At 30.9% G+C, this 25605-nt stretch overlaps 3 protein-coding genes and 1 pseudogene across 3 annotated transcripts; 2 read left to right on the top strand and 2 right to left on the bottom strand.

The window, feature by feature from the left end:
* The first annotated feature begins 4557 nt into the window (after positions 1-4557).
* Positions 4558-6186, top strand: LOC137833570 (ABC transporter B family member 9-like). Its single transcript, XM_068641911.1, has 5 exons — positions 4558-4815; positions 5138-5184; positions 5295-5499; positions 5709-5930; positions 6031-6186. Exons 1-5 carry the CDS (start codon positions 4558-4560, stop codon positions 6184-6186), a joined length of 888 nt encoding a protein of 295 aa, XP_068498012.1.
* Positions 5357-7206, bottom strand: LOC137832419 (putative serine carboxypeptidase-like 52). The gene is made up of 4 exons (XM_068640578.1): positions 7080-7206; positions 6872-6985; positions 6746-6791; positions 5357-6420 (listed from the first exon to the last, which is right to left on the bottom strand). The coding sequence occupies exons 1-4, from the start codon at positions 7103-7105 to the stop codon at positions 6337-6339; spliced, it is 270 nt and encodes an 89-aa protein (XP_068496679.1). The 5' UTR covers positions 7106-7206; the 3' UTR covers positions 5357-6336.
* Positions 7207-10313: 3107 nt separating this feature from the next.
* Positions 10314-15832, top strand: LOC137832418 (ABC transporter B family member 9-like; annotated as a pseudogene).
* Positions 15833-17408: 1576 nt separating this feature from the next.
* Positions 17409-23107, bottom strand: LOC137832420 (ABC transporter B family member 9-like). The gene is made up of 12 exons (XM_068640579.1): positions 22773-23107; positions 22568-22622; positions 22201-22376; positions 21899-22120; positions 21575-21813; positions 20944-21469; positions 20537-20810; positions 19767-20397; positions 19426-19654; positions 19074-19340; positions 18548-18811; positions 17409-18257 (listed from the first exon to the last, which is right to left on the bottom strand). Exons 1-12 carry the CDS (start codon positions 22992-22994, stop codon positions 17613-17615), a joined length of 3750 nt encoding a protein of 1249 aa, XP_068496680.1. The 5' UTR covers positions 22995-23107; the 3' UTR covers positions 17409-17612.
* Positions 23108-25605: the final 2498 nt, after the last annotated feature.

A 25605-nucleotide genomic window follows, 5' to 3' on the forward strand; every position in this document is an offset into this window, starting at 1 on the left:
ATCATTAAGTAGAAACTATTTTTATAGAAAAAAAATTAGTTACTGTATTCACTAAATTAAACATTAATTCAAAGACTACAAAATTATTGATATTTAAAGTAGTTTCTATTATTAATAAAATTTATAAATTAGTTTATAAATTTGTATCTAATTAGCTACCAGGATTTTAACTCTCAATTACTTTACATTGTAAAGTTGGTAGCCAAAACTAATAACTAATTAAACACAAATTTAGAAACTAGTTTTTAAATTTTATTGATAATAGAAACTACTTTAAATATTAATAAATTTTGTTAGTCCATAACATAATATCTTTAGTTAATAAAATGACTAATTAATTTTTTTAAAATTAATTTTAATTAATGATTTTTGTTGTAGTGTACTGAAGTAATATAGGAAATTTTGTTATTTTGCTTTATCTTCCTCTTTGAACTTAGTGTAGAACGAAATTTAAGAGAAGGAGAGTTAACGAAATTAGGTTACAATTGGAATTTAACAACTTAAGAGCTCTATATTGATGTTACATGCACTTGAAATGGATTTTGAAATTTTTTGTTGAATGGTTTGAATACAAGCAATCTTGTTTTTGATTTAGAGAACTTATACTCAATTTTGTTTAGTGAGTTAAAGTTTACTAGTATGCAATAATGAATGTATTTTTGGTGACAAATTCATGGTGATAGGTTAGTTTTGCAAAGAAATAATAAAAAAATCACTGAAAAATATAACTATCCAGATTTGACTAATGTGGTAAAGAAACATGACTCTCAATATTTGAATTATGTGGTAAAAAACATGTTAATAATCATGGGCCACACAAAGGTTAATCTAGTGGAGATTGGAAAGTCATTAATACCCCGGACAAGATATAGTTAATGATAAGATTGTCATGCATAAAAATAGAAGAAAATTACTATATTATATATTATGGAAAAAACAAAGAACAAAAAGAGAACTTTCATTATGTGGAAAAATAATTAACTTTCTTTACTTGAGGTTGTATGTTATGTAAGAAAAAAACAACTCCAACTTTAACCTATCAAATCAACACCCCACTTGTTTAAACAACTACAAAATTCTAATTCCTTAATTGATCCATATGGTAGAAAAAATCTTCAAATGTAAAGAAAGAAAGAGGAAAAACCAAATGTATTGATCTATCTTGATTTACTTGTAAATGATTATTTAATAATGAAACTTGAAGATAAATGATCAATGAAACCTAAAGAATACCTAAGATTTATAGGTAAGCAAAGACTTTTTGTTGTATTTATATTTCTAAATTAAATGTTTTAGAAATGATTTATCAGACTTTTTAGTCCAGAATTTAAAGTTTATTATTTTTTATTGTATAATAAAAAATTATTGTATTAAGATGTTTTTCTTATAGTTGTGTAATCAAAATTTAACTCATTCTAGTTATATATATTATATATTGTAAAATCTAAAAAATTATATTTAGTTTTTCAAATCCATAATAACGTCTCAAAATTTAAATTATTACTGAAAATGATTAAATTTATAAAAATTACTAAATAATAAATATAATCTTATATAATATTAGATTTTTAATTGTTATTATTTAGTTATAAGTGCAATTAGTTATAACTATTTTATTTAAATTATACAATATTAGTGAAAACATAGGTGTTATTGTGTTTGTGTATTCACATTTTTATTTTATTATTTATATAGTTATATTTAATATTAAAAATTGAATAAAATAAATTATATGTATTTACTATAAATTTAATAAGATTTATTAAAATTAAATTCACAATTAAGTATACATTAGAATATAAAAATAATAATAAAAATATCTAAGAAAACAATAAAATGATAAAAAATATTTTATTATAAATTTTAAAAAAGATAAAATAAAATATTAATATAAGAATAAATAAGAAAATAAATGTTTACCTAAAAAAACGATTACGAGAAGAATGCTATTTGTATATAGGTATAAATGACACATGGATGTTATGAAATACCAAGGAGAAACTTATCATTTTGAAAAAGTAGAAGATGTCAGGTAAAATCAAAGGAGTGCAAAAAGCAAAACACTTTTATTTATTTGAAGTCTTCGTGCAATCCATATGCCACTAACGTAATGTTATTATTGGCTTTATCAGTAAATTAATATTATATATTTTTATTTTGAATTATTGATAATTTAGTTTTGAAATATTAAAATTTAAATTATAACTTAAAATATTAAAAATATATATTACAAGTCATTTTATATGTGTTAAATCGTTAATATAATTTTAAAAACATAAAAGGATATATAAGATTAAAGTTAGGAATATTAGTTTTATATGAGAAAGAAGAGAAAAAGAAAGAAAAGAAAATGATATATTTATACTGTTATATTTATACAACACATAAAAAGATAAAAATAAAAATAAAAATAAAAATTATAATTATTGAGTGTTATATTTATATAGTACATAAAAAGATAAAAAATAAAAATAATAAATAAAAAGGAGGGATAAAACATTTACAACTGATGCACTAATGTAAAATGTTATATGATAGAGTTGTTACAACTCACAGAACAATTACAACGGAGGAGTAATTACAACTGAAAATCCAAAATATTATATAAGATAATTTTATCATGTTTAAATTTTAAAATTAACATTAATTTTTAGAAAATTTCTTGACTTTTTGTTTCTTCGATTTCTTTTTCATATTTGTAAATTGAATTTAAAATCAGAACTAAAAATATAAAAAATAAATTAAAAGGTACCACAAATGTTAAATAGTTTAATTAATGTTAAAAACATAAAAGGATATATAAGATTCATGATAGGAATGCATTTAGTTTTTAAATTGTAAATTTTAAAATTAGCAGACATTTTCAGAAGTTTTCTTTAGCTTCTTATCTCCTTTTCAATTTTGCTTATTTGAAATTGAAATTTGAAATAAAAAAAATACATAGAAGTGTTAAAACATTTATTTATTTAAAATACATAAAAGGACATATAAGATGCACCGTAGGAATGTATTTGAATTTTAAAAATAACACATTTTTAGAAGTTTTCTTTAACTTTCATGTCTCTTTCAACATGTTTTCCCATCATTGCTTCTAAATTGAATAAATTAACAATTAAAAAATAACTAAAATATTTGTTATTTCATTTTAATAAGGTAAATATGGAGAAGTATATTTGAATATTTGTGTAAAACAAATGATAAAAATATACTTAAATAGAAAAAACGGATAAGGGGTAACACTGTAGCGCAGACCGGATTTAAGAGTGTCACCGCCGTTTGGTTCCATGAGAGAGTGAAGGTGAGGATGAGATTGAGTGGAAACATGAGTGATTTTCGGGTGTGAGAGTGGCTAGAGAGGAAAGCCACATAAGATTAATGAAATACTATTGTGCCCTTACTTCCCATACTTCAAATTTAGGTTTTCATATTAACTTGGATTTCATTTTTTTTTTTCACTATGGGATTCAACTTTTCAAAAAAAAATTACATTGTTTCTTCATATACCCCTTTATATTCTTATATCATCCTTATAATTTAAAAATTAATAAGTTTTATATTATATATTTGACAATTATATTTTAAATATCCATTTACTTTTTAAAATATATTAATTTTGTTAATAATAATAATGAAAATTATTATTAATAATAATTTTGTGTATATATATATATATAACATAATTTAAAGAATTATAAATAATATTAAAATTATATAAATAAATTAACTTAAATAAAAAAATTAATTTAAATTAATAAAATAGAAAATGATAAAATTATACTTATATTTAAAATTATATTTAATTATTTCTTTGAATTTTACATTTATTTTATTTTATTTATAAATAAAACTTTAAATTATTTTAATTAACTAAAGTATGTACAAAATTAATAATTATTTATTCTTATTTTATATAAAAAAACATAAATAATATTAAAATTATCTAAATAAATTAACTTAATTAAAAAAATTAAATTAAATTAATAAAATGGAAAATAATAAAAATATATTTAAATATATAAAATTATTTATTAATTTCTTTGAATTTTAAATTATTTTTTATTTATTTATAATTAAAACTTGAATTTCTTTTAATTAAAAATAATGTGTAAAAAACTAATTATCATTTATTTATTCTTTTTTTATATGGAAAGATAAATTTGTAATCATACAATTTACACAATTAAAAATAATTCAAAATATTCTTACAACCATCACATCACTTACATATTTCAATAAACTTTCTTCAGACATCCACTCTAACATACCTAAATCCAAATACCCTCAACTTTCTTCACAAATCTTCACACTTCCACCCTCTCAACTTTCCACTCCTCCATACCCTCTAATCCAAACAAATCATAAAAGAATACTCCACTTAAGAATGAATGCTAAGTTGTTTTTTTTTTACAAACTTGTTCCTGATAAATTTATTAATTAAATAATTAGTATATGTAGTTGCGGATTAACTGAATCTTGTAATCTTCCTCCACCTATATCCCTACTTACTCTCACTGTTCTCTTCCTTCTTTGGTTTGCTTCATCTCTCTTGACACAGCCATGTCACACAACACCGAAGTGCCAACTTCTTCTATGTCTACTCAACACCATGAAAAAGAAGAAAAAGCCAACCAGAAGGTTCCCTTCTACAAGCTCTTCACTTTTGCAGATCCTCTTGACGTCGCCTTGATGATCATTGGCACGATCTGTGCCATGGCTAATGGCTGGTCGCAGCCTATCATGACTCTCATTCTAGGAAAGCTTATCAACACCTTTGGCTCCACTGATCCATCAAATACCATCAAAGAAGTTTCTAAGGTATCTATGCATGCAATGATTTTTCTTTTCTTTTCTTTTTGTAGTATCTGCTCCGGTGGGATGGAGAATACTCGTAACCCAAGCAAAAATAGTTCTTTCTGATTCTTTTGCAATACCATGTCAAAATACTCTTGGTTATGTAAAAGGGTAAGAAGGAGGATCATTGAACACAGTCTTGCCCTTTATATGCAAAAGGGTTGTTTCCGTTTATACCAAGCCAAGACACAACACATGAAATTACAAACGTATTTATTTTTATTTATAATCATTTACGTATGAAAAAAGAACCTTAACTTGTATGTCTTGGTACTTCAAATTTCAGGTTTCATTATTATTTGTATACCTGGCTATTGAGACTGGAGTTGTCTCGTTTCTTCGTAAGATGGCACACGCTTCTTTTTCTGCTTATTTATTTGTTATAGACTATATACTATGTTGTGTTAGTTGAGTATTAGATAATTGCGAAATTTTGATATCAGGGTTACGGTGGTTTTGTTGAATGCTGCAGAGGTAGCATGTTGGATGGTGACAGGGGAAAGACAAGCCCCCAGGATTCGCAGTTTGTACTTGAAAAATATACTGAAGCAGGACATTGCTTTCTTTGACACTGAGACAACAACTGGTGAGGTAATAGGAAGAATGTCTGGTGACACCATTCTCATTCAAGATTCCATGGGAGAAAAGGTATCATACTCCAAGAGAATCTCAATATTTATTATGGACCATGATCTGCAAATATTAAGTTAAGTAGTCGAGGAAAATTTAACAGCGATAATAATGTTGAAAAGATACTGGCAATATAATACTGAAAATAACACTGATAAATACCAAAAGGTTTTCCTTTTTCTCTCACTCCACCTTTGTTGTACTTGCAATAAAAATTATAATGATAGGTTGGGAAGTTTATACAACTTGCTTCAACTTTTATTGGTGGCTTTGTGATTGCCTTTGTAAGAGGATGGCAACTTGCTGTTATTTTGCTCTCATGTATACCATGTGTTGTTGTTACTGGTGGAATTCTATCCATGTTGATGACTAAAATGTCAAGTCGGGGGCAAGCTGCTTATTCAGAAGCAGGAACTGTGGCTGAACAAACAGTGGGATCTATCAGAACAGTAAGTTACAGTCACACAAAAATTAGTTGTAGAAAAAGTTGAATGATTTTCAAGTTTATATCTGACCATTGTCCTTGACTTTCTTCTGAAACTTAATTAGGTGGCATCTTTCACTGGTGAGAGAAAAGCAATAGAAAAGTATAATATCAAGTTAAAGGTTGCTTATAAAACTATGGTTCTACAAGGGATGGCCTCGGGGTTTGGACTGGGAGTACTTATGTTGATTATCTTGATCGATACAAAACTCTTGTATTGATTTATATAGTATCAATGATAAGGTATATGTTCCAAGAATAAACTTAAAACTTTATTGGTGAACAAACAAAATCTACCCTCAGACTTTGCTATGAACAGGATCCCAAGTTTAGTCCTAGCTAACAGAGCAAATGACCTTATTTGGTTGTTCCTACAAAGCCCTCTTAGATAGCCATCTACTGTACATGGCAAAGCATTCTTCAGGCTTGTACTCTGGAGCTGTGTGGCCTCCACCCTGACAATATACCAGTGCAAAACAATGGAATCAAAAACTAGAAAATATGCTACATACCTCATTCTCATTGCATCATTGTTTGTTACAGTTTTTAAAGAAGTATTTCCACCGTTCACTCAAGAAAACAGAGTTCATGAATTCTAATAATCAAACATAAATTTATTATTATGCCTCTACCAATGATAAGCGAACTCAACCATTCAAATTTATTTTGTGTGAACAAGATACAACAAACTTAACCCTTGTTCACCCATTTAGAATATACTTATCAAATGGAATCTATATTTGACCCACAAGAGCAGCAAGGAGAACAAAAAAGACTTGCCTTCACAGTTGCAAATGTCATTAGATTGGAGTAAGTCCTTGTGTATCTATTTGCAGGAAAACACAAATTTAATCAGCTTTAGATAAATTAAGCCTGGTATCTACATAACTACGGTTAGTGGAATACCCTGCAACTTGGCCATCTGTATGCCATTGCCTCCAATCATCCACGATGGAGTAGTTTAAAGATCTTATCCATGCTTGAGTTGCCAAGAAAGAAACCAAAATATCATGATCGCCACTGTTATATAGAAAATTTATTTAGTATGTGAAATTCAAATTAGTTCAACCATGTTACCTTATTCAACACATTAACATAGAGAAAGAATATTGACCTGTATATCAGCGATCGATATCCCATTCTACTGAGATTTACATGATACTCAAAACTGCTTGGGATATCCTTCTTCTGAGGTATATCCTTCGAACACCGATGCCATTGTCCTATACTTCCCTGCAGCACATGCAACCAAGATTTGTTATATGAAGTTGTATATCAATTATATGAGAAGGGAGTTAAGGAAGTTAGATTAGAATTGGAATTTAAGAATTTAAGAGCTCTATATTGATGTTACATGCACTTGAATTGGATTTTGAAAAGTTTTGTTGAATGGTTTGAGTACAAGCAATCTTGTTGTTGATTTAGAGAACTTATACTACATTACATTTTGTTTAGTGAGTTAAAGTTTAGTTAGTTAAAGTTTAGTTAGTTAAAGTTTACTAGTAATGAATGTATTTTTTGGTGACAAATTCACGATGACTGGTTAGTTGTGCAAATAAGGAATAAAAAAATCACTGAAAAAGATAACTATATTAAAATTTGAATAATGTGGTAAAGAAAGATGACTCTCAATATTTGAATTATGTGGTCAAAACATGTTAATAATCACGGGCCACACAAAGTATAACCTATGATGAAATCTAGTGAAGATTGGAAAGTCATTAATACCCCGGACAAGATCTCATTAGTGATAAGATTGTCATGCATAAAAATAGAAAAAAATTACTATATTATATATTATGGAAAAAAAAAACAAAAAAGTGATCTTTAACTTGGAGGTTGTATGTTATGTAAGAAAAAAACAACTCCAACTTTAACCTATCAAATCAACACCCCACTTGTTTAAACCACTACAAAATTCTAATTCCTTAGTTGATGCATATGTAAAGAAAAAAAGAGGAAAACCAAATGTGGGAGAACAAAAAACTTACATATAGATTAATGTTTTGATTGATCTATCTTGATTTACTTGTAAATGATTATTTAATAATGAAACTTGAAGATAAATGATCAATCTTGAAACCTAAAAAATACCTAAGATTTATAGGTAAGCAAAGACTTTTTAGTCCAGAATTTAAAGTTTATTATTTTTTATTGTATAATAAAAAATTATTGTAATAAGATGTTTTTCTTATAGTTGTGTAATCAAAATTTAACTCATTCTAGTTACATATTATATATTGTAAAATCTAAAAGATTATATTTAGTTTTTGAAATCCATAATAACGTCTCAAAATTTAAATTATTACTGAAAATAATTAAATTTATAAAATTTACTAAATAATAAATATAATATTAAATTTTTAATTGTAATTGTTTAGTTATAACTATTCTATTTAAATTATACAATATTAGTGAAAGCATAGGTGTTATTGTATTTGTGTATTCACAATTTTATTTTATTATTTATATAGTTATGTTTAATATTAAAAATTGAATAAAATAAATTATATGTATTTATTATAAATTTAATAAGATTTATTAAAACTAAATCTACAATTAAATATACAGTAGAATATATAAAAAAAAAATATCCAAGAAAACAATAAAATGATAAAAAAATTATTATATATTTCTAAAAGATAAAATAAAATATTAATATAAGAATAAATAAAAAAATAAATGTTTACATAAAAAAAAAAACGATTACGAGAAGAATGCAATTTGTATATAGGTATAAATGACAAATGGATTTTATGAAATACCAAGGAGAAACTTATCATTTTGTAAAAGCAGAAGATGTCAGGTAAAATCAAAGGAGTGCAAAAAGCAAAACACTTTTATTTATTTGAAGTCTTCGTGCAATCCAACCCATGCCATTAACGTAATGTTATTATTGGCCTTATCAGTAAATTAATATTATATATTTTTATTTTGAATTATTGATAATTTAGTTTTGAAATATTAAAATTTAAATTAGAAATTAAAATATTAAAAATATCTATTACAAGTCATAATATATGTGTTAAATCGTTAATATAATTTAGAAAAACATAAAGGATATATAATATTAAAGTTAGGAATATTAGTTTTATATGAGAAAGAAGAAAAAAGAAAGAAAAGAAATGATATATTTATTAATCAAGAAATTGTGACTCACTTACATTATTGGAGTGTTATATTTATACAACACATAAAAAAATAAAAAATAAAAATAAAAATAAAAATTATTGAGTGTTATATTTATATAGCACATAAAAAGATAAAAATAAAAATAATAAATAAAAATGAGTGATAGAACATTTACAACTGATAGAGTAAATATAAAATGTTATATGATAAATTTGTTACAACTGATAGAGCATGATAGAGCATACAACTGATGAGTAATAAAATTAATATACATTTTTAGAAAATTTCTTTGATTTTGTTTTTCATATTTGTAAATTGAATTTAAAATCAGAACTAAAAATATAAAAAATAAATTAAAAGGTACCACAAATGTTAAATAGTTTAATTAATGTTAAAAACATAAAAGGATATATAAGATTCATTAGGAATGCATTTAGTTTTTAAATTGTAAATTTTAAAATTAGCAGACATTTTCAGAAGTTTTCTTTAGCTTCTAATTATCTCCTTCAATTTTGCTTATTTGAATTTGAAATTAGAAATAAAATAAAAAACATTAGAAGTGTTAAAACATTTATTTATTTAAATACATAAAAGGACATATAAGATGCACCCTAGGAATGTATTTGAATTTTAAAAATAACACATTTTTAGAAGTTTTCTTTAACTTTCATGTCTCTTTCAACATTTTTTTCCCATCATTGCTTCTAATTTGAATAAATTAATAATTAAAAAATAACTTTATAACAATATAAATTATTTTTCATAAATCTACATAACTAAAATATTTATTATCTCATTTTAATAAGGTAAATATGGAGAAGTATATTTGAATATTTGTGTAAAACAAATGATAAAAATATACTTAAATAGAAAAAACGGATAATAGAATCATTCAATCATTCAGATCATGGTACATAACAAAACTTGTTGATTTTATAATATTAATTTATTATTTATTAAGGTGTGAAGTGTATAGAAGATGTTAATATATCACCATTTTAGTTATAATATCTATCATTAAAAGAACACTCCTGTTAAAAATGAATGCAAGTTGTTTTTTTTTTTACAAACTTGTTCATGATAAATTTATTAATTAAATAATTAGTATAAGTAGTTACGGATTAACTGAATCTTCTTGTAATCTTCCTCCACCTATATCCCTACGTACTGTCACTGTTCTCTTCTTTCTTTGGTTTGCTTCATCTCTCTTGACGCAGCCATGTCACACAACACCGAAGTGCCAACTTCTTCTATGTCTACTCAACATCATGAAAAAGAAGAAAAAGCCAACCAGAAGGTTCCCTTCTACAAGCTCTTCACTTTTGCAGATCCTCTTGACGTCGCCTTGATGACCATTGGCACGATCTGTGCCATGGCTAATGGCTGGTCGCAGCCTATCATGACTCTCATTCTAGGAAAGCTTATCAACACCTTTGGCTCCACTGATCCATCAAATACCATCAAAGAAGTTTCTAAGGTATCTATGCATGCAATGATTTTTCTTTTCTTTTCTTTTTGTAGTATCTGCTCCGGTGGGATGGAGAATACTCGTAACCCAAACAAAAATAGTTCTTTCTGATTCTTTTGCAATACCATGTCAAAATACTCTTGGTTATGTAAAAGGGTAAGAAGGAGGATCATTGAACACAGTCTTACCCTTTATATGCAAAAGGGTTGTTTCCGTTTATTATTACTCTTTATGACACATGAAATTACAAACGTAATTTTTTTTATTTATAATCATTTACGTATGAAAAAAGAACCTTAACTTGTATGTCTTGGTACTTCAAATTTCAGGTTTCATTATTATTTGTATACCTGGCTATTGCGATTGGAGTTGTCTCGTTTCTTCGTAAGATGGCACACGCTTCTTTTTCTGCTTATTTATTTGTTATAGACTATATACTATGTTGTGTTAGTTGAGTATTAGATAATTGCGGAATTTTGATAACAGGGTTACGGTGGTTTTGTTGAATGCTGCAGAGGTAGCATGTTGGATGGTGACAGGGGAAAGACAAGCCCCCAGGATTCGCAGTTTGTACTTGAAAACTATACTGAAGCAGGACATTGCTTTCTTTGACACTGAGACAACAACTGGTGAGGTAATAGGAAGAATGTCTGGTGACACCATTCTCATTCAAGATTCCATGGGAGAAAAGGTATCATACTCCACGATAATCTCAATATTTATTATGGACCATGATCTGCAAATATTAAGTTAACTAGTCGAGGAAAATTTAACAGCGATAATAATGATGAAAAAACACTGGCAATATAATACTGAAAATAACACTGATAAATACCAAAAGGTTTTCTTTTTTCTCTCACTCAACCTTTGTTGTACTTGCAATAAAAATTATAATGATAGGTTGGGAAGTTTATACAACTTGCTTCAACTTTTATTGGTGGCTTTGTGATTGCCTTTGTAAGAGGATGGCAACTTGCTGTTATTTTGCTCTCATGTATACCATGTGTTGTTGTTACTGGTGGAATTCTATCCATGTTGATGACTAAAATGTCAAGTCGGGGGCAAGCTGCTTATTCAGAAGCAGGAACTGTGGCTGAACAAACAGTGGGATCTATCAGAACAGTAAGTTACAGTCACACAAAAATTAGTTGTAGAAAAAGTTGAATGATTTTCAAGTTTATATCTGACCATTGTCCTTGACTTTCTTCTGAAACTTAATTAGGTGGCATCTTTCACTGGTGAGAGAAAAGCAATAGAAAAGTATAATATCAAGTTATAGGTTGCTTATAAAACTATGGTTCTACAAGGGATGGCCTCGGGGTTTGGACTGGGAGTACTTATGTTGATTATCTTCTGCACCTATGCACTTGCCATGTGGTATGGTTCTAAACTGGTTATTGAGAAAGGATACAACGGTGGAACCGTCATCACTGTAATAGTAGCTCTTATGACTGGTGGAATGTAAGTGAGACAGTGACCCTTGATCGAATAACTGGCATTTGCATGACATTATTTAGGAATAGAAGATTTTTCTGTGTTACACTTAGTTTAGCATTTCTAATGGAGAACTGAAACCTGATTAATCTTTCTAACATTTCCAGTTCACTTGGTCAAACATCTCCTTGCCTAAATGCATTTGCCGCAGGCCAAGCAGCAGCATATAAGATGTTTGAGACAATTAAAAGAAAGCCAAAAATTGATGCTTATGACACCAGCGGTGTTGTCATGGAAGACATAAGGGGAGATATTGAACTCAGGGATGTTTACTTTAGCTACCCTGCAAGGAAAAATGTGCAGATCTTCTCTGGATTCTCATTATATGTCCCCAGTGGCACAACTGCTGCTTTAGTGGGTCAAAGTGGAAGTGGAAAGTCTACCGTGATAAGTTTATTGGAACGATTCTATGATCCTGATGCTGGAGAAGTACTCATAGATGGTATCAATTTGAAGAATTTTCAGGTTAGATGGATAAGAGAACAAATTGGATTAGTTAGTCAAGAACCTATCCTGTTTGCAGCAAGTATCAAAGAGAACATAATCTATGGAAAAGAAGGTGCAACTGATGAGGAAATAAAATCAGCAATAACACTTGCCAATGCCAAAACGTTCATTGACAAGCTGCCTCAGGTGTATAAATGTTCCAAAATACAAACTTACATTAGAAATTCTGGTTTTAGGTTGATTTATTTTATTAATTCTATTAATGTGTTTTGTTCGCTAGTAGGGCCTTGAGACAATGGCAGGACAGAATGGGACTCAACTTTCTGGTGGGCAAAAGCAAAGAATTGCAATTGCAAGGGCAATTTTAAAGAACCCAAGAATCCTTCTTCTTGATGAAGCAACTAGTGCATTAGATGCCGAGTCTGAACGTGTTGTTCAAGAAGCATTAGAACAAGCAATGTCAAAAAGGACTACTGTAGTTGTTGCACATCGCTTGACAACAATTAGAAATGCTGACACCATAGCGGTGGTTCATCAAGGAAAAATTGTGGAGGAAGGTTAAACATGAACCAATTGGTTCCTTCTTTATGTGTGTGTATCGAAAGTAGTTTTGGTCCATTTTCAATATCATGTTAAGTCAGCGTAGCAATCTATGAAAATCCATTTTCTGTGACGTCTTGGAACAAGGTATTCACTTTTTCATGCTTGCTTTTATTTGTAGGAACTCATGATGAGTTAATCAAGGATGTTGATGGTGCTTATTCTCAGCTTATTCGCCTACAGGAAGGAGCTAAGGAAGCTAAGGGTAGCAATAATTCTGAAGCAGAGAAGTCAAGTAACAAGGTTAATTTAGATAGTAACATAGCCAGATCTTCCACCCAGAGAGAAGTTTCCTTAAACAGAGGTTCATCAAGTAGACACTCCCAGTCACATAGCTTTGCTCTTTCTCATCGAAGTTGGGTACATGAATCTGTAGAAGTAGAAAAATATGGGGATGTTGAAAAAAGTAAAGTTGATACTAAGAAGCCCAATAAGGTTTCTTTGAGACGTTTGGCATACTTAAACAAGCCTGAAGTTCCTGTCTTAGTTGTTGGATCCGTTGCTGCAATAATACATGGTCTTGTGTTCCCTTTGTTTGGCTTCTTGTTTTCCTCAGCAATAACTATGTTCTTTGAACCTCCAGAGAAACAGCGGAAAGATTCTAGGTTCTGGGCACTTCTATATGTGGGTTTGGGTTTAGTTACTCTTGTGGTCATACCAATTCAAAATTACTTCTTTGGCGTTGCTGGTGGAAAATTAGTAGAAAGAATTCGTTCACTCACATTTGAAAAGGTTGTCCATCAAGAAATCAGTTGGTTTGATGATCCTGCAAATTCAAGGTATTTTAGCAAGATATTTTAATTATTATGTGTTGCAATTTCTTATTATACTCATCAACTAAAGGAAATGAATCACTTTCCAGTGGTGCAGTTGGTGCAAGGTTATCTACTGATGCTTCAACAGTGAAAAGTCTAGTTGGTGACACATTGGCCCTCATTGTGCAAAACTTATCAACAATCATTTCTGGTCTAGTTATATCATTCACTGCTAATTGGATTCTTGCTTTCATAATTCTGGCTGTGTCACCCTTGGTCCTTATTCAAGGATTTCTTCAGATGAAGTTTCTTAAAGGATTCAGTGCAGATGCCAAGGTTAGTCTTACTTTCAATTTTGTTTGAAATCATGCATTATGGAAGATGGATGGACATCAAGAGAATCTTTTGTCTGCTATGTGTAGGTAAAGTATGAAGAGGCAAGTCAGGTGGCCAATGAAGCTGTTGGTAGCATCAGAACTATCGCATCATTTTGTGCCGAATCGAAGGTGATGGATATGTACCGGAAGAAATGTTTAGAGCCGGAAAAACAAGGTGTTCGGTTGGGGCTTGTGAGTGCTGCAGGATTTGGTTTCTCTTTTCTGGTTCTATACTGCACAAATGCTTTCTGTTTCTACATAGGATCTGTTCTTGTGCAACATGGACTAACAACTTTTGCAGAAGTTTTCAAGGTGAAACAAGTCAACCAAAACCTTTTGCTCCATCTTTATTTTGATGCTTCTTTTGATCAAGTTCTCACCACAATATTTGTGCAGGTCTTCTTTTGTTTAACAATCACAGCACTCGGCATTTCCCAGACTAGTGCCTTGGCTCCAGACACCAACAAAGCCAAAGATTGCGCAGCTTCAATATTTAACATTCTAGACAGCACGCCTACCATTGACTCCAGCAACACTCAGGGTAGAACACTAGAAGCCATTGCTGGTGATATTGAACTTCAACATGTCTGTTTTAATTACCCAACTAGGCCTCATATTCAAATTTTCAAAGATTTGTGTCTAAGCATTCTGGCTGGAAAGGTAGTCAACTGATACTTTGTTGATATTCCAATAACTGAGCTTTTGGTTGTATAAATAGACTTTATTTGGGAAAATGTGTTGTATTGTAGCTACATTGTTGATATAAATGTCTTTGCAGACTGTTGCCTTGGTTGGAGAAAGTGGGAGTGGAAAATCAACAGTGATCAGCCTCTTAGAGAGATTTTACAACCCTCATACTGGACGTATACTACTTGATGGAGTGGATATAAAAGAGTTCAGATTAAGCTGGTTGAGGCAGCAAATGGGTTTGGTTGGTCAAGAACCTATTCTCTTCAATGATAGCATTCGTGCCAACATAGCTTATGGCAAAGAAGGAGTTGCCACAGAGGAAGAGATAAGTGCAGCAGCTAAAGCGTCCAATGCACACCAATTCATATGTGCTCTCCCCGAAGGCTATGACACCTCTGTTGGAGAAAGAGGCACACAATTGTCAGGAGGACAAAAACAGCGGATAGCCATTGCCAGAGCCATGCTGAAAGACCCCAAAATCCTCTTGCTTGATGAAGCAACCAGTGCACTTGATGCTGAGTCAGAGAAAGTAGTTCAAGAGGCTCTAGATAGAGTGAGTGTGAATAGAACTACTGTAGTAGTAGCTCACCGTCTTACAACAATTAGAGGTGCTGACATGATAGCTGTAATGAAAAATGGAGCGGTTGCTGAAAAGGGAAGACATGATGAGTTGATGATGATTAACGATGGAGTCTATGCATCATTGGTTGCTCTACACATGAGTGCATCGTAAATTTCATATGAAGCTCCATTGCTTAGAAAATGGTTCCTAGAGACCTGATCTTCTCATTATTTCAACTTCTTGAACTAATAAAAGTAGAGTATGTCTATGATTAGAAGGGATTGGTGATGTTTCATAATGTCATAGAGAAAAAATTCACATTCTTTGTCATTCAAAAAACAAATATTGTTGCAAGTTATGGGAAGAACACAATGTGGAAATTTTTTAGTACCCACTTTGTTAAATCAATGGGTAAAACTCTTCATTTTTGGACAGATTTTAACTTTAAATGTATTAGATACATGAATAAATATGATGTAGAGTATTAAATGTAATAAGGTTCAGCAGCAAATACGGCAATTGCTCTGTTTCTCTTTTCACCAGACAAATTCACAAAAAGTAAACGACCATAAGAGGACTTAATCCCAAGTAACTTTTTACTTAACCAATCTTTATATATGGTGATTGAAATAGTCTATTCAAACAAAAAAAATTATCTAAATAAAATATTTAGAATAATTAAACAATTTGAAATAAATATTAGATTCTTAATGTTAGGTATAAAAAAGATTCTTAGTCAACTCAGCTCATCATGGATATATTTTTTGGTGAGTTTGTAACTTGACTCAACCCATTATAGATATACAATCAAAGTGAGTTAATTCGATCAAAATGTTCACTTATTTACTAAGCATTATTATAAAGGTAATAAGTGAAAATTGAAGTCTTAATATATATATAATACAAATAAATTAAGTATCTCAATCATTCAAAAATTATTGAACTAAGAACTAAAATTATAATCTTTAAAAAAATAATTTTTCAACCTACATAATTAAAAATTAAAAGTAGTAAATAATTATAATTAAAAAGTGATTAAAACATTGTGGTGGAATGAGAGGATCCTCCTTTGGATTGTTCTCGGACTCAATGAAATAGTAGAATGCCTGCACATCCTCTGATTCACCCACTCCCACATATCTATTCAACAAATATATTGTCACATAACATGTCTATGACTTTCATTCAAGCAACTGATTTTAATCCCATGAACAGAAGCACTGTAATATCTTTTAAGAACAAAAGGAAGGGGTCCCTGTGGAGCCACACCATGAAAGTTGAAAGAAGAACTGTGATAACAGAAGTAGGGGAACCCCATAATAAACGAAATCATAACCAGTGTTGCAACTTGATCTAAGCTTTGCCATTTTTAGTGCTCTCTCCCTGTTCTGACTGAACATCAGTCCCTCCTTTTTAACTTCAAAAATCAAAATAAAAGATGATTTCAAAAATTATACTTTTTTTGTTATATTAGTTGATCAAGACCAAATTGACCAGATTCACGTTTTCACCCATACCGCAGAAGAACATTTATGACAGAAGAAAGGGTAATAGGACCCTGTAACAGAAGAACATTTATGGCGTGAAAGAAGAAAGGGAAATAGGACCCTAATTTGTTTAATGTCTTTACTACTAATTTGTTTTTCTTATAGTTAAATTTCTATCCAAAAAAAAACTTTATAAACAGAGACAGTTCTTCAACACCTAATTTTTTTAATCCTTAGTGATAATATTTTATTTTGTAGAACATGTGTGTACTCAGATTATCTTAGAACTATACATTTATTTTTCTTTGAACGAGGCAATCAACTAAACAATTTTATCAATTTTTAAATATTTTGCCAACTAACTTTTAATTTAGAAGATGTTTTTAAATAAGGTTATATAAAAACTTACAATCTTCCAATTTTCCTCGCTATCACCGGCAATTTGCACTCACTTAATTATAACAATATTTATGGAAAATTTCTCTCCGAAATCTGGTTAAGGATCTTGAGATGTGTTTATGAAACTTGAGAATGAATCTTCATGTCATTGAAGAAAATTAAAGTGATGAACGTGCAAAATTGGACTCTATCTAGTGACGTGTGTAATGTGCATGGCAGCAACATTTTTTTTCACATTATGATGCACTAATATGGAGAGATACCAATGAAGCATAAACTCCATCTTCAATCTTCATCAAAGCCTCATGTCCTCCTTTCTCAGCAATCACTCCATTTTTTACTACTGCTATGATGTCAGCACCTTTAATTGTTGTAAGACGGTGAGCTACCACAACAGTAGTTCTATTAACACTTACTTTATCTAGAGCCTCTTGAACCACACGCTCTGATTCTGCATCAAGTGCACTCGTTGCCTCATCCAGCAAAAGGATTTTGGGGTCTTTCAGAATGGCTCTTGCAATGGCTATGCGCTGCTTTTGTCCTCCTGACAATTGTGTCCCTCTTTCTCCCACAGGGGTGTCATAACCATGTGGAAGAGAGCTTATGAACTTGTGTGCATTTGCTGCTTCTGCTGCTGCAACTATCTCTTCCTCTGTGGCACCTCCCTCTCTGCTATAAGCTATGTTGGCACGAATGCTTTCATTGAAAAGAATAGGCTCTTGACCAACCAAACCCATTTGTTGCCTCAGCCAACTTAGTCTGAAGGTTTTCATATCCACACCATCAAGTAGTAGGCGTCCAGAATCAGGGTTGTAAAATCTCTCTAAGAGGCTGATCACTGTTGATTTTCCACTCCCACTTTCTCCAACCAAGGCAACGGTCTACACATACATATATCAATAATGTTATCATATAGTCTCAAATTAGTAGATTTGTACAACCCAAAAGCTTAATTATTAGAAGGAAAAACACAAATCCTTGAATGTTTTTTCGTACTGGTTTCTGATTAGAATTAGAACTTTATCCGGTTAATTTATGCTAACATTTAATCCAAAATCTTTATTACCATATAATCGAGATGAAATTAAAAGACACCATCAAATGTACCTAACAAGTTATACCTAAGTTTTGTTCTTATTGAAGTAATAGAATACTAATGGTTAGTGATTACCTTTCCAGCTGGCATGCGTAGACACAAATCCTTGAAAATTTGAATATCAGGCCTTGTTGGGTAACAAAAGCTGACTTGTTGTAGTTCAATGTCACCTTTTATGGTGTCTAGTGTTGTGCCCTCATCACTGCTGGAGTCAATCGCTGGTTTTGTATCAAGAATTTCAAATATTGAAGTGGCAGAATCTTTGGCTTTGTTTGTATCTGGAGCCAAGGCACTACTCTGGGAAACACCAACTGCCGTAACTGTTAAGGCAAAGAAAACCTGCACAAAACCTATAGTAAGAACTCTTACAATTCTGATTGAATTGTTGCGAAGTAATTTGAAGAATAAAGTTTAGGGTTAAACATGATTGGAAATTAAGAACCGAGGGAAAGAAAAACAAGGGAAGAGAAAAACTCATATTATTGCATTTTACACATCTACAAGAAAACAAAACGTCTCCAAAAGTAATGCTAATATTATGTGAAGAACCAAGTCATAAGAAAACATCAAATTAAGGTGGACCATTACATTATAGACATACCTTGAAAACGTCTCCAAAAGTTGCTTTCCCGTGTTGCACAAGAATAGATCCTATGTAGAAACAGAAAGCATTTGTGCAGTATAGAGCAAGAAAAGAGAAACCTAGTCCTGCACCACTAACAAGCCCCAAGCGAACACCTTGTTTTTCAGGCCCTGAACATTTCTTCGTGTACATATCCATCACCTTTGGCTCAGCACAGAATGATGCAACAGTTCTAATGCTACCAACAGCATCATTTGCCACCTGACTTGCCTCTTCATACTTCACCTATAAAAGTCAAAGGAAACTTGTCAATATGTGCTTCATTTCTCGTTTCTGCAGATGGAATCAACAAAACAGAATTTAGACCAACCTTTGCATCTGCACTAAATCCTTTTACGAACTTGGTCTGAAGGTATCCTTGTAGAAGCAACAAGGGTGACACAGCCAGAATTACAAAAGCCAAAATCCAATTAGCAGTGAATGCTATAACTAGACCTGCTGTGATTGTTGCTATGTTTTGCACAATGAGGGCCAAGGTGTCACCAACAAGACTTCTCACTGCAGAAGCATCAGTAGCTAGCCTTGCACTAACTGCACCACTGTATGGAAATTCATTTCATTGAGTTAGATGAGTTGAAGGAACAAATATATGATATGATTGTCTATTCATCTTGTCTTTTATAATTTGAAGTAATTATCACCTCAACATACCTTGAATTTGAAGGACGATCAAACCAACTGATTTCTTGGTGCACAACCTTATTAAATGTCATTGAACGAATTCGTTCTATAAGTTTCCCACCAGCTATCCCAAATAAGTAGTTTTGCAATGGTATAGCCACCAGAGCGACAATCCCCAAACCAACAAATAGAAGTGACCAAAATACAGAATCTTTCCTAAGTTGTTCAGGAGGTTTAAAGAACGTGTTAACAGCTGATGAAAGCAAGAGTCCAAATACAGGAAGAGTAAGGCCATGTATTGCTGCTGCAATGGATCCTAGTAATAAGACAGGAACCTCTGGCTTGTTCAACTTGACCAAACGGCTAACAGCAACCTTTTGATGCTTCTTATTACCAACTTCACTACTTTCAACATTCTCGCTATCTCCCTCTCCAGACTCGTGCAAGGAAATTTGATAAGGAAGTGCAAAACCAAATGAGAGAGAGTGCTTACTGCTTGATCTTGCAAAGGATGTTCTCCGAGATAAGCTGAAACTATTGTTATTTGACTTATCTGCTTCTGACTTACGACTCCCTTCTTCTGCTCCTTTATTTCCTTCTTGTAAACGAACAAGCTGAGAATAAGCGCCATCAGCATCCTTGATTAACTCATCATGAGTTCCTGCAGATAAAGAAAAAATGCAGTACTTTTTATTCATGTTAGGAAAAAAATATATAGCAGTTTGCTTAGTAAACTAAACATGATACCAAAAGTATTATGCCGATAAAAAGAACTGAAACAGTTGGCTCAATTTTATTACCTTTCTCCACAATTTTGCCCTGGTGTACCACTGCTATGATGTCAGCATGTCTAATAGTTGTCAAACGATGTGCAACAATTACAGTAGTCCTTTGTGTCATAACTTTTTCTAGTGCTACTTGAACAATACGTTCAGACTCAACATCCAATGCACTAGTAGCTTCATCAAGAAGAATGATTCTTGGGTTCTTCAAAATCGCCCTTGCAATTGCAATTCTTTGCTTTTGCCCACCGGAAAGTTGAGTTCCATGCCCTCCTACCATCGTGTCAATGCCCTACAAACAAAAAAGTACAACTTTCTTAGCTTTACATAATATGGAGGAAAAAATAAGAAATATAAAACTTGGTTCCCTTTTGTAAGACAGTGTGTATGTATAACTATAACCTGAGTTAAAAAAATTGTTATACCTGAGGCAGCTTATCAATGAATATTTTTGCATTGGCAAGTGTTATTGCTGTATTTATCTCCTCATCTGTTGCACCTTCTTTCCCGTATGCTATGTTTTCTTTAATAGTAGCTGTAAAAAGGACAGGTTCTTGACCAACAAGTCCAATCTGTTCTCTAATCCATCTAACTTGAAAATTCTTCAAATTCACACCATCTATAAGAACTTCTCCAGCTTCAGGATCATAAAATCTTTCTAATAAACTGATTATAGTTGACTTCCCACTTCCACTTTGTCCCACTAAAGCAGCAGTTGTGCCACTTGGAATATAGAATGAGAATCCAGAAAATATCTGAACATCTGGCCTTGCAGGGTATCTGAAGTAAACATCCTTGAGTTCAATATCTCCCTTCATGTCTTCCAAGACAACCCCATTGGTGTCATAAGCATCTATTTTCGGCTTTCGTTTAATTGTCTCAAGCATCTTATATGCTGCTGCTTGACCCGCTGCAAATGAATTCACGCATGGAGTTGCCTGACCAAGTGCCCTAGTTTAACAGATTAACCAGGGATGCAAATTAAGTAAATAAAATAAGATTGATTAACATAAAAAAAGAAGCTCTAAAGACTAAGAAAAATCATGTCTCACTTACATTCCACCAGTATTGATTGATATGATAATGTTGAAAACACTTCCACCATCATAGCCTTTCTCCATAATGAGTTTAGAGCCATACCACATGGCAAGTGCATAGGTGCAAAATATAATCAACAAAAGTATTCCCATTCCAAATCCTGAAGCCAGCCCTTGTTGAACAGTTTTAATATAAGCTACTCTTAACTTGTTATTGTACTTTTCTATTGCTTTTCTCTCACCAGTAAAAGAGGCAACCTGGTTAAACATCAGGATGTCAAGGAATATGCCTAAATATCAAAAACAGTGCACAAACTATCTATCAATAATTTTTGTGTCTTACAGTTCTAATGGCTCCAACTGTTTGCTCTACAACATTTCCAGCTTCTGCATAAGCGACTTGCCCGCGATTTGACATTTTCGCCATCATCATGGACATAATTCCTCCAACAACCACAATACAAGGAATACATGCAAGCAAAACGAGACAGAGTTGCCATCCTTTTGTGAAGGCAATTATAAAGGCACCAAAAAATGATGTAACAAGTTGAATAAACTTCCCAACCTGCCATTAACTTCATTTCAGTACTTCTGTTTTTTTGTTATATGATATATTGGTCCTTTCCATACACAAAAGCAGCATACCTTTTCTCCCATGGCATCTTGAATGAGAATGGTGTCACCGGACATTCTTCCAATTACCTCACCACTTGTTGTTTCAGTGTCAAAAAAGGCAATGTCCTGCTTCAATATAGTTTTCAAGTACATGCCACGGATCCTTGCGGCTTGTCTTTCTCCTGTCACCATCCAACATGATACCTCTGCATCATACAATAAAACAACCTCGTATAAGAGTTCTGTGTTTATTGTTTGGAAAACTACAAAGTCCCAATTGGAAAAATAACGACGAGCAAGAGTGTAAATAAACATAGAGAGTACTTAACTCATCTAATATTATGTACAATTTTGCTTAAACACAACAAGTAACCTATAACAGAAAGATATATCTTACGTAGAAAAGAGGCTATTCCAGCACCAAAAGCCAGGTAAACAAATAATAATACAACCTGAAATTAGAAGTGCCAATACAGACATATAAGTTAGTTTGCAAACATATTTATACAAAATGGACATAGCATGCAATGCAAGCTACAAAAAGAAACAAGAAGAACCCTTTTTTCAAGGGTACATGTGAAATTTATGCATGTTGATTATACCTTGGAAACTTCCTTAACTATGAGGGAAGGATCAGTGGATCCAAAGGCATTGATCATCTTCCCAAAAATGAGGGTCATGAGAGGTTGCGCCATCCCATTAGCCATGGCAGAAATGAGACCAATAATCATCAAAGTCCTATCAAGCCTATCTGCAAAAGTGAATAGCTTGTAAAATGGAACCTTCTCCTGGACTTTGGTTCTGTGATCTTCATCTGCTGCCATGGCTAATGGGTTAGGGCCTAACCTTCCCCAATGAAACAAATGGGAAGACAAAAATCTGGCATTAAGACATGTCCTATTTAAATGCTTGTATATGAATCTAATTTGGGCAGAGCATTGTTTGGAATTCTTTACGTGTCTTCTCTAAATAATTTGTTTTCAGATCTCATAATATGCAAAGAGAGTAAATTAAGAGGACCTATTTAGGCCCTGAAATTATGATTCATAAAGTAATTCAAGAATAATTAAATTATGTTTGATTGATTAATTTTTTAGAAATATTCCTATAAATTTTGATGAAATTAAACAAGAAGAACATGTTATTTTTATCAGAAACTTTAATTCTTATCATGTTAAGTTGTGTGATAAAAATATTGTCTAACAAAAATAGCATAATATGTTTACTGTAGCAATTCCTCTTTTAATTTAAAAATCTTATATTCCCACATTTTCATGTTAATGATTTTGTAAAAAACCGTACATGATTAAAAATATTGTTCAATGAAAATTTTTATTAGTTAAAAATAAATCAAAACATATTTTTTTAATTTCATATTCTTAAAAACTAGAAAATTTTCTTTTACCATGTTAAGAATCAAACATAAAAATGGTAACATCGCTCTCTTCCAGAGAAAATAGAACCCCACCCCTCACGCACATTTATTTTTCTTACTTTCTTATCTTTCTTTCTCTCTTTAAATATCTCCATTCTCTTTTAATTTTCTCTCTCAATCTTCATTTATTTTAAAATCTGATCTCTCCACCACGTTGTAACTGAGGAATTAAAGAACATTTCTACATTATCAGATTTTCAAATAGAGTAAGTTTATTTTTGTTCTAAAGATCTTTTTTCTCTGTTTTTTCTTAGGATTTAATCATCAATCTGGATGAGGTTAGTTGAAAAAATTAATCCTCTCAACTTATTCTACTATATACTTAATTTTTATTCTATTTGGATAACTTGCATTAGGCCCGTAAATCTTGAAGTTTATCCAAACTGTGAGGAATAAAATTATAGAAGTTGCTTGGAAAGCAAACATTTAAGGTAAGGGAAACTAACTTAAATTTTTAATAGCACCCTAGGTTAGATGATCTGGATGTGGAGGGATGTGGTCCCAGTATTCAATTTCTCTTGTAGGGATGTTGTGTGTTTATATATTGTGTTGTTTGCTTATATATTATTTAAACTTGTAGAAATATTAGATTTTGATGGTTTAATATTTAATTGTTTTTTTATGTTAAACAAACTTTTGAATGTTGTGGATCATGTTTTGAATGATATTGTATGATGAAAATAATAGGGATTTGAATTCATATATTTGGGATAATGTATGAACTGACGTTTGTATGTGTATTAAGTATTGATGCCCCTATATGGTAACAGAGATCTCCAAGCTTCATTGATGATCTAAATCACATAAACATATCAGGTCGTGAGAAGTTGATGAGGGAGTTCATGCACATTGTGACATACGAGATGCATGGTTTGAGTTGTATTGAACTCACCCTGATCCTTTATGTTGGATTCGCGGTTAATCTTTGGATCAAGTGTTAATCTCTGGTAGGACTTACATAATACGGATTTTTTGGAAGGCGTTAGATGTTATTTTGTTTGTTGAATATCCTGGATGTGTAGATTCATGTGTGAGATCTATGTGATTGTTATGTTAGGATTTGAAGAATATTGAATAATTGATAAATTAATCGATGTAATTTGATTTTCTCTTTTGATTTAATTGTGTATATTATAAAAGTTTATTTTCATTAGTTTACCCTTCCTTTTCTTATTGTGTTGTGAACTGCGATGATTGTACTATATGTACACAAGCAGATGATCATACAGGTATTAGAGGTCTAGGAAATGTTCTTTTAAACTTTATATTGTAAATATTTGTATTTCTATAAGTCCTAGTCAGGTATTAAGAATGTTTTGAAAAACTCTATAGTTGTATAAAAATATGTAAAACTTGTATTATAATAGTTAGATACATCTTTTGGGTGTTCCAAAAATCATATTCATCAAACATAAAAATCATATTTAAATGAGTTTTTTTGTAAATACTTATAAAAAAATGGGTAACAAAAAATAAATAACTTTTTTATAAAACAAAATTAATATACAATATTATCTTATATATTAGTTAATTTAATAATTTTGTAAGTTGAGATTTGCATTAAGTTATTTATCTAAATCAGACGTTGGATTATTAAAGAAATAATAATTATCAAATTATATGTAATTATTGTATGCAATATTTGACGATATTGTACCCAATTATATGCAATTAATTTATTAATTATAGAATCTCATGATTAGTATCGTATCTAATTAGATGGTAATTTGGGGAGAGAAACTCCCTATATATTTTCTATAGAATAAGAAACATCTCTTCTTCTTACATTTTTTTATCATTTTCTTATATGGATCTTTAAAATTTAGAAATCTTTTAATTATTTTTTTTCTTAAAAATAGATATTTATAATTTATGTATAAATTAATTTTAGTTTAGGAAAAAAAAAGTAACTGTCTTTTCATTTTATTTTTACCTCTGGAAAATATTCATGAAAAGAATAATCCAAAGCTCACAGAGTAGATTAGAAGAAAGGACAGTGA

This window comes from Phaseolus vulgaris, chromosome 6 (genome assembly GCF_000499845.2).
Source record: "Phaseolus vulgaris cultivar G19833 chromosome 6, P. vulgaris v2.0, whole genome shotgun sequence".
NCBI classification, from domain to species: domain Eukaryota; kingdom Viridiplantae; phylum Streptophyta; class Magnoliopsida; order Fabales; family Fabaceae; genus Phaseolus; species Phaseolus vulgaris.

Bases quoted from the DNA above. Each gene is read 5' to 3' on its own strand.
- LOC137833570 (XM_068641911.1), top strand. From the start codon at position 4,558: ATGTCACACAACACCGAAGTGCCAACTTCTTCTATGTCTACTCAACAC. The intron at 5,500-5,708 runs GTATCATACTCC...TTATAATGATAG, and splicing joins AAGATTCCATGGGAGAAAAG to GTTGGGAAGTTTATACAACT. The intron at 5,931-6,030 runs GTAAGTTACAGT...AAACTTAATTAG, and splicing joins CAGTGGGATCTATCAGAACA to GTGGCATCTTTCACTGGTGA.
- LOC137832419 (XM_068640578.1), bottom strand. From the start codon at position 7,105: ATGGGATATCGATCGCTGATATACAG. The intron at 6,986-7,079 runs GTCAATATTCTT...TCTATATAACAG, and splicing joins TATCGATCGCTGATATACAG to TGGCGATCATGATATTTTGG. The intron at 6,421-6,745 runs GCAAGTCTTTTT...GTATATTGTCAG, and splicing joins TGACATTTGCAACTGTGAAG to GGTGGAGGCCACACAGCTCC.
- LOC137832420 (XM_068640579.1), bottom strand. From the start codon at position 22,994: ATGGCAGCAGATGAAGATCACAGAACCAAAGTCCAGGAGAAGGTTCCA. The intron at 22,623-22,772 runs GTATAATCAACA...TTCTAATTTCAG, and splicing joins TAGTTAAGGAAGTTTCCAAG to GTTGTATTATTATTTGTTTA. The intron at 21,470-21,574 runs GTAAGTGAGACA...CTGTTAAACTAG, and splicing joins TCAATCAATACTGGTGGAAT to GGCACTTGGTCAGGCAACTC.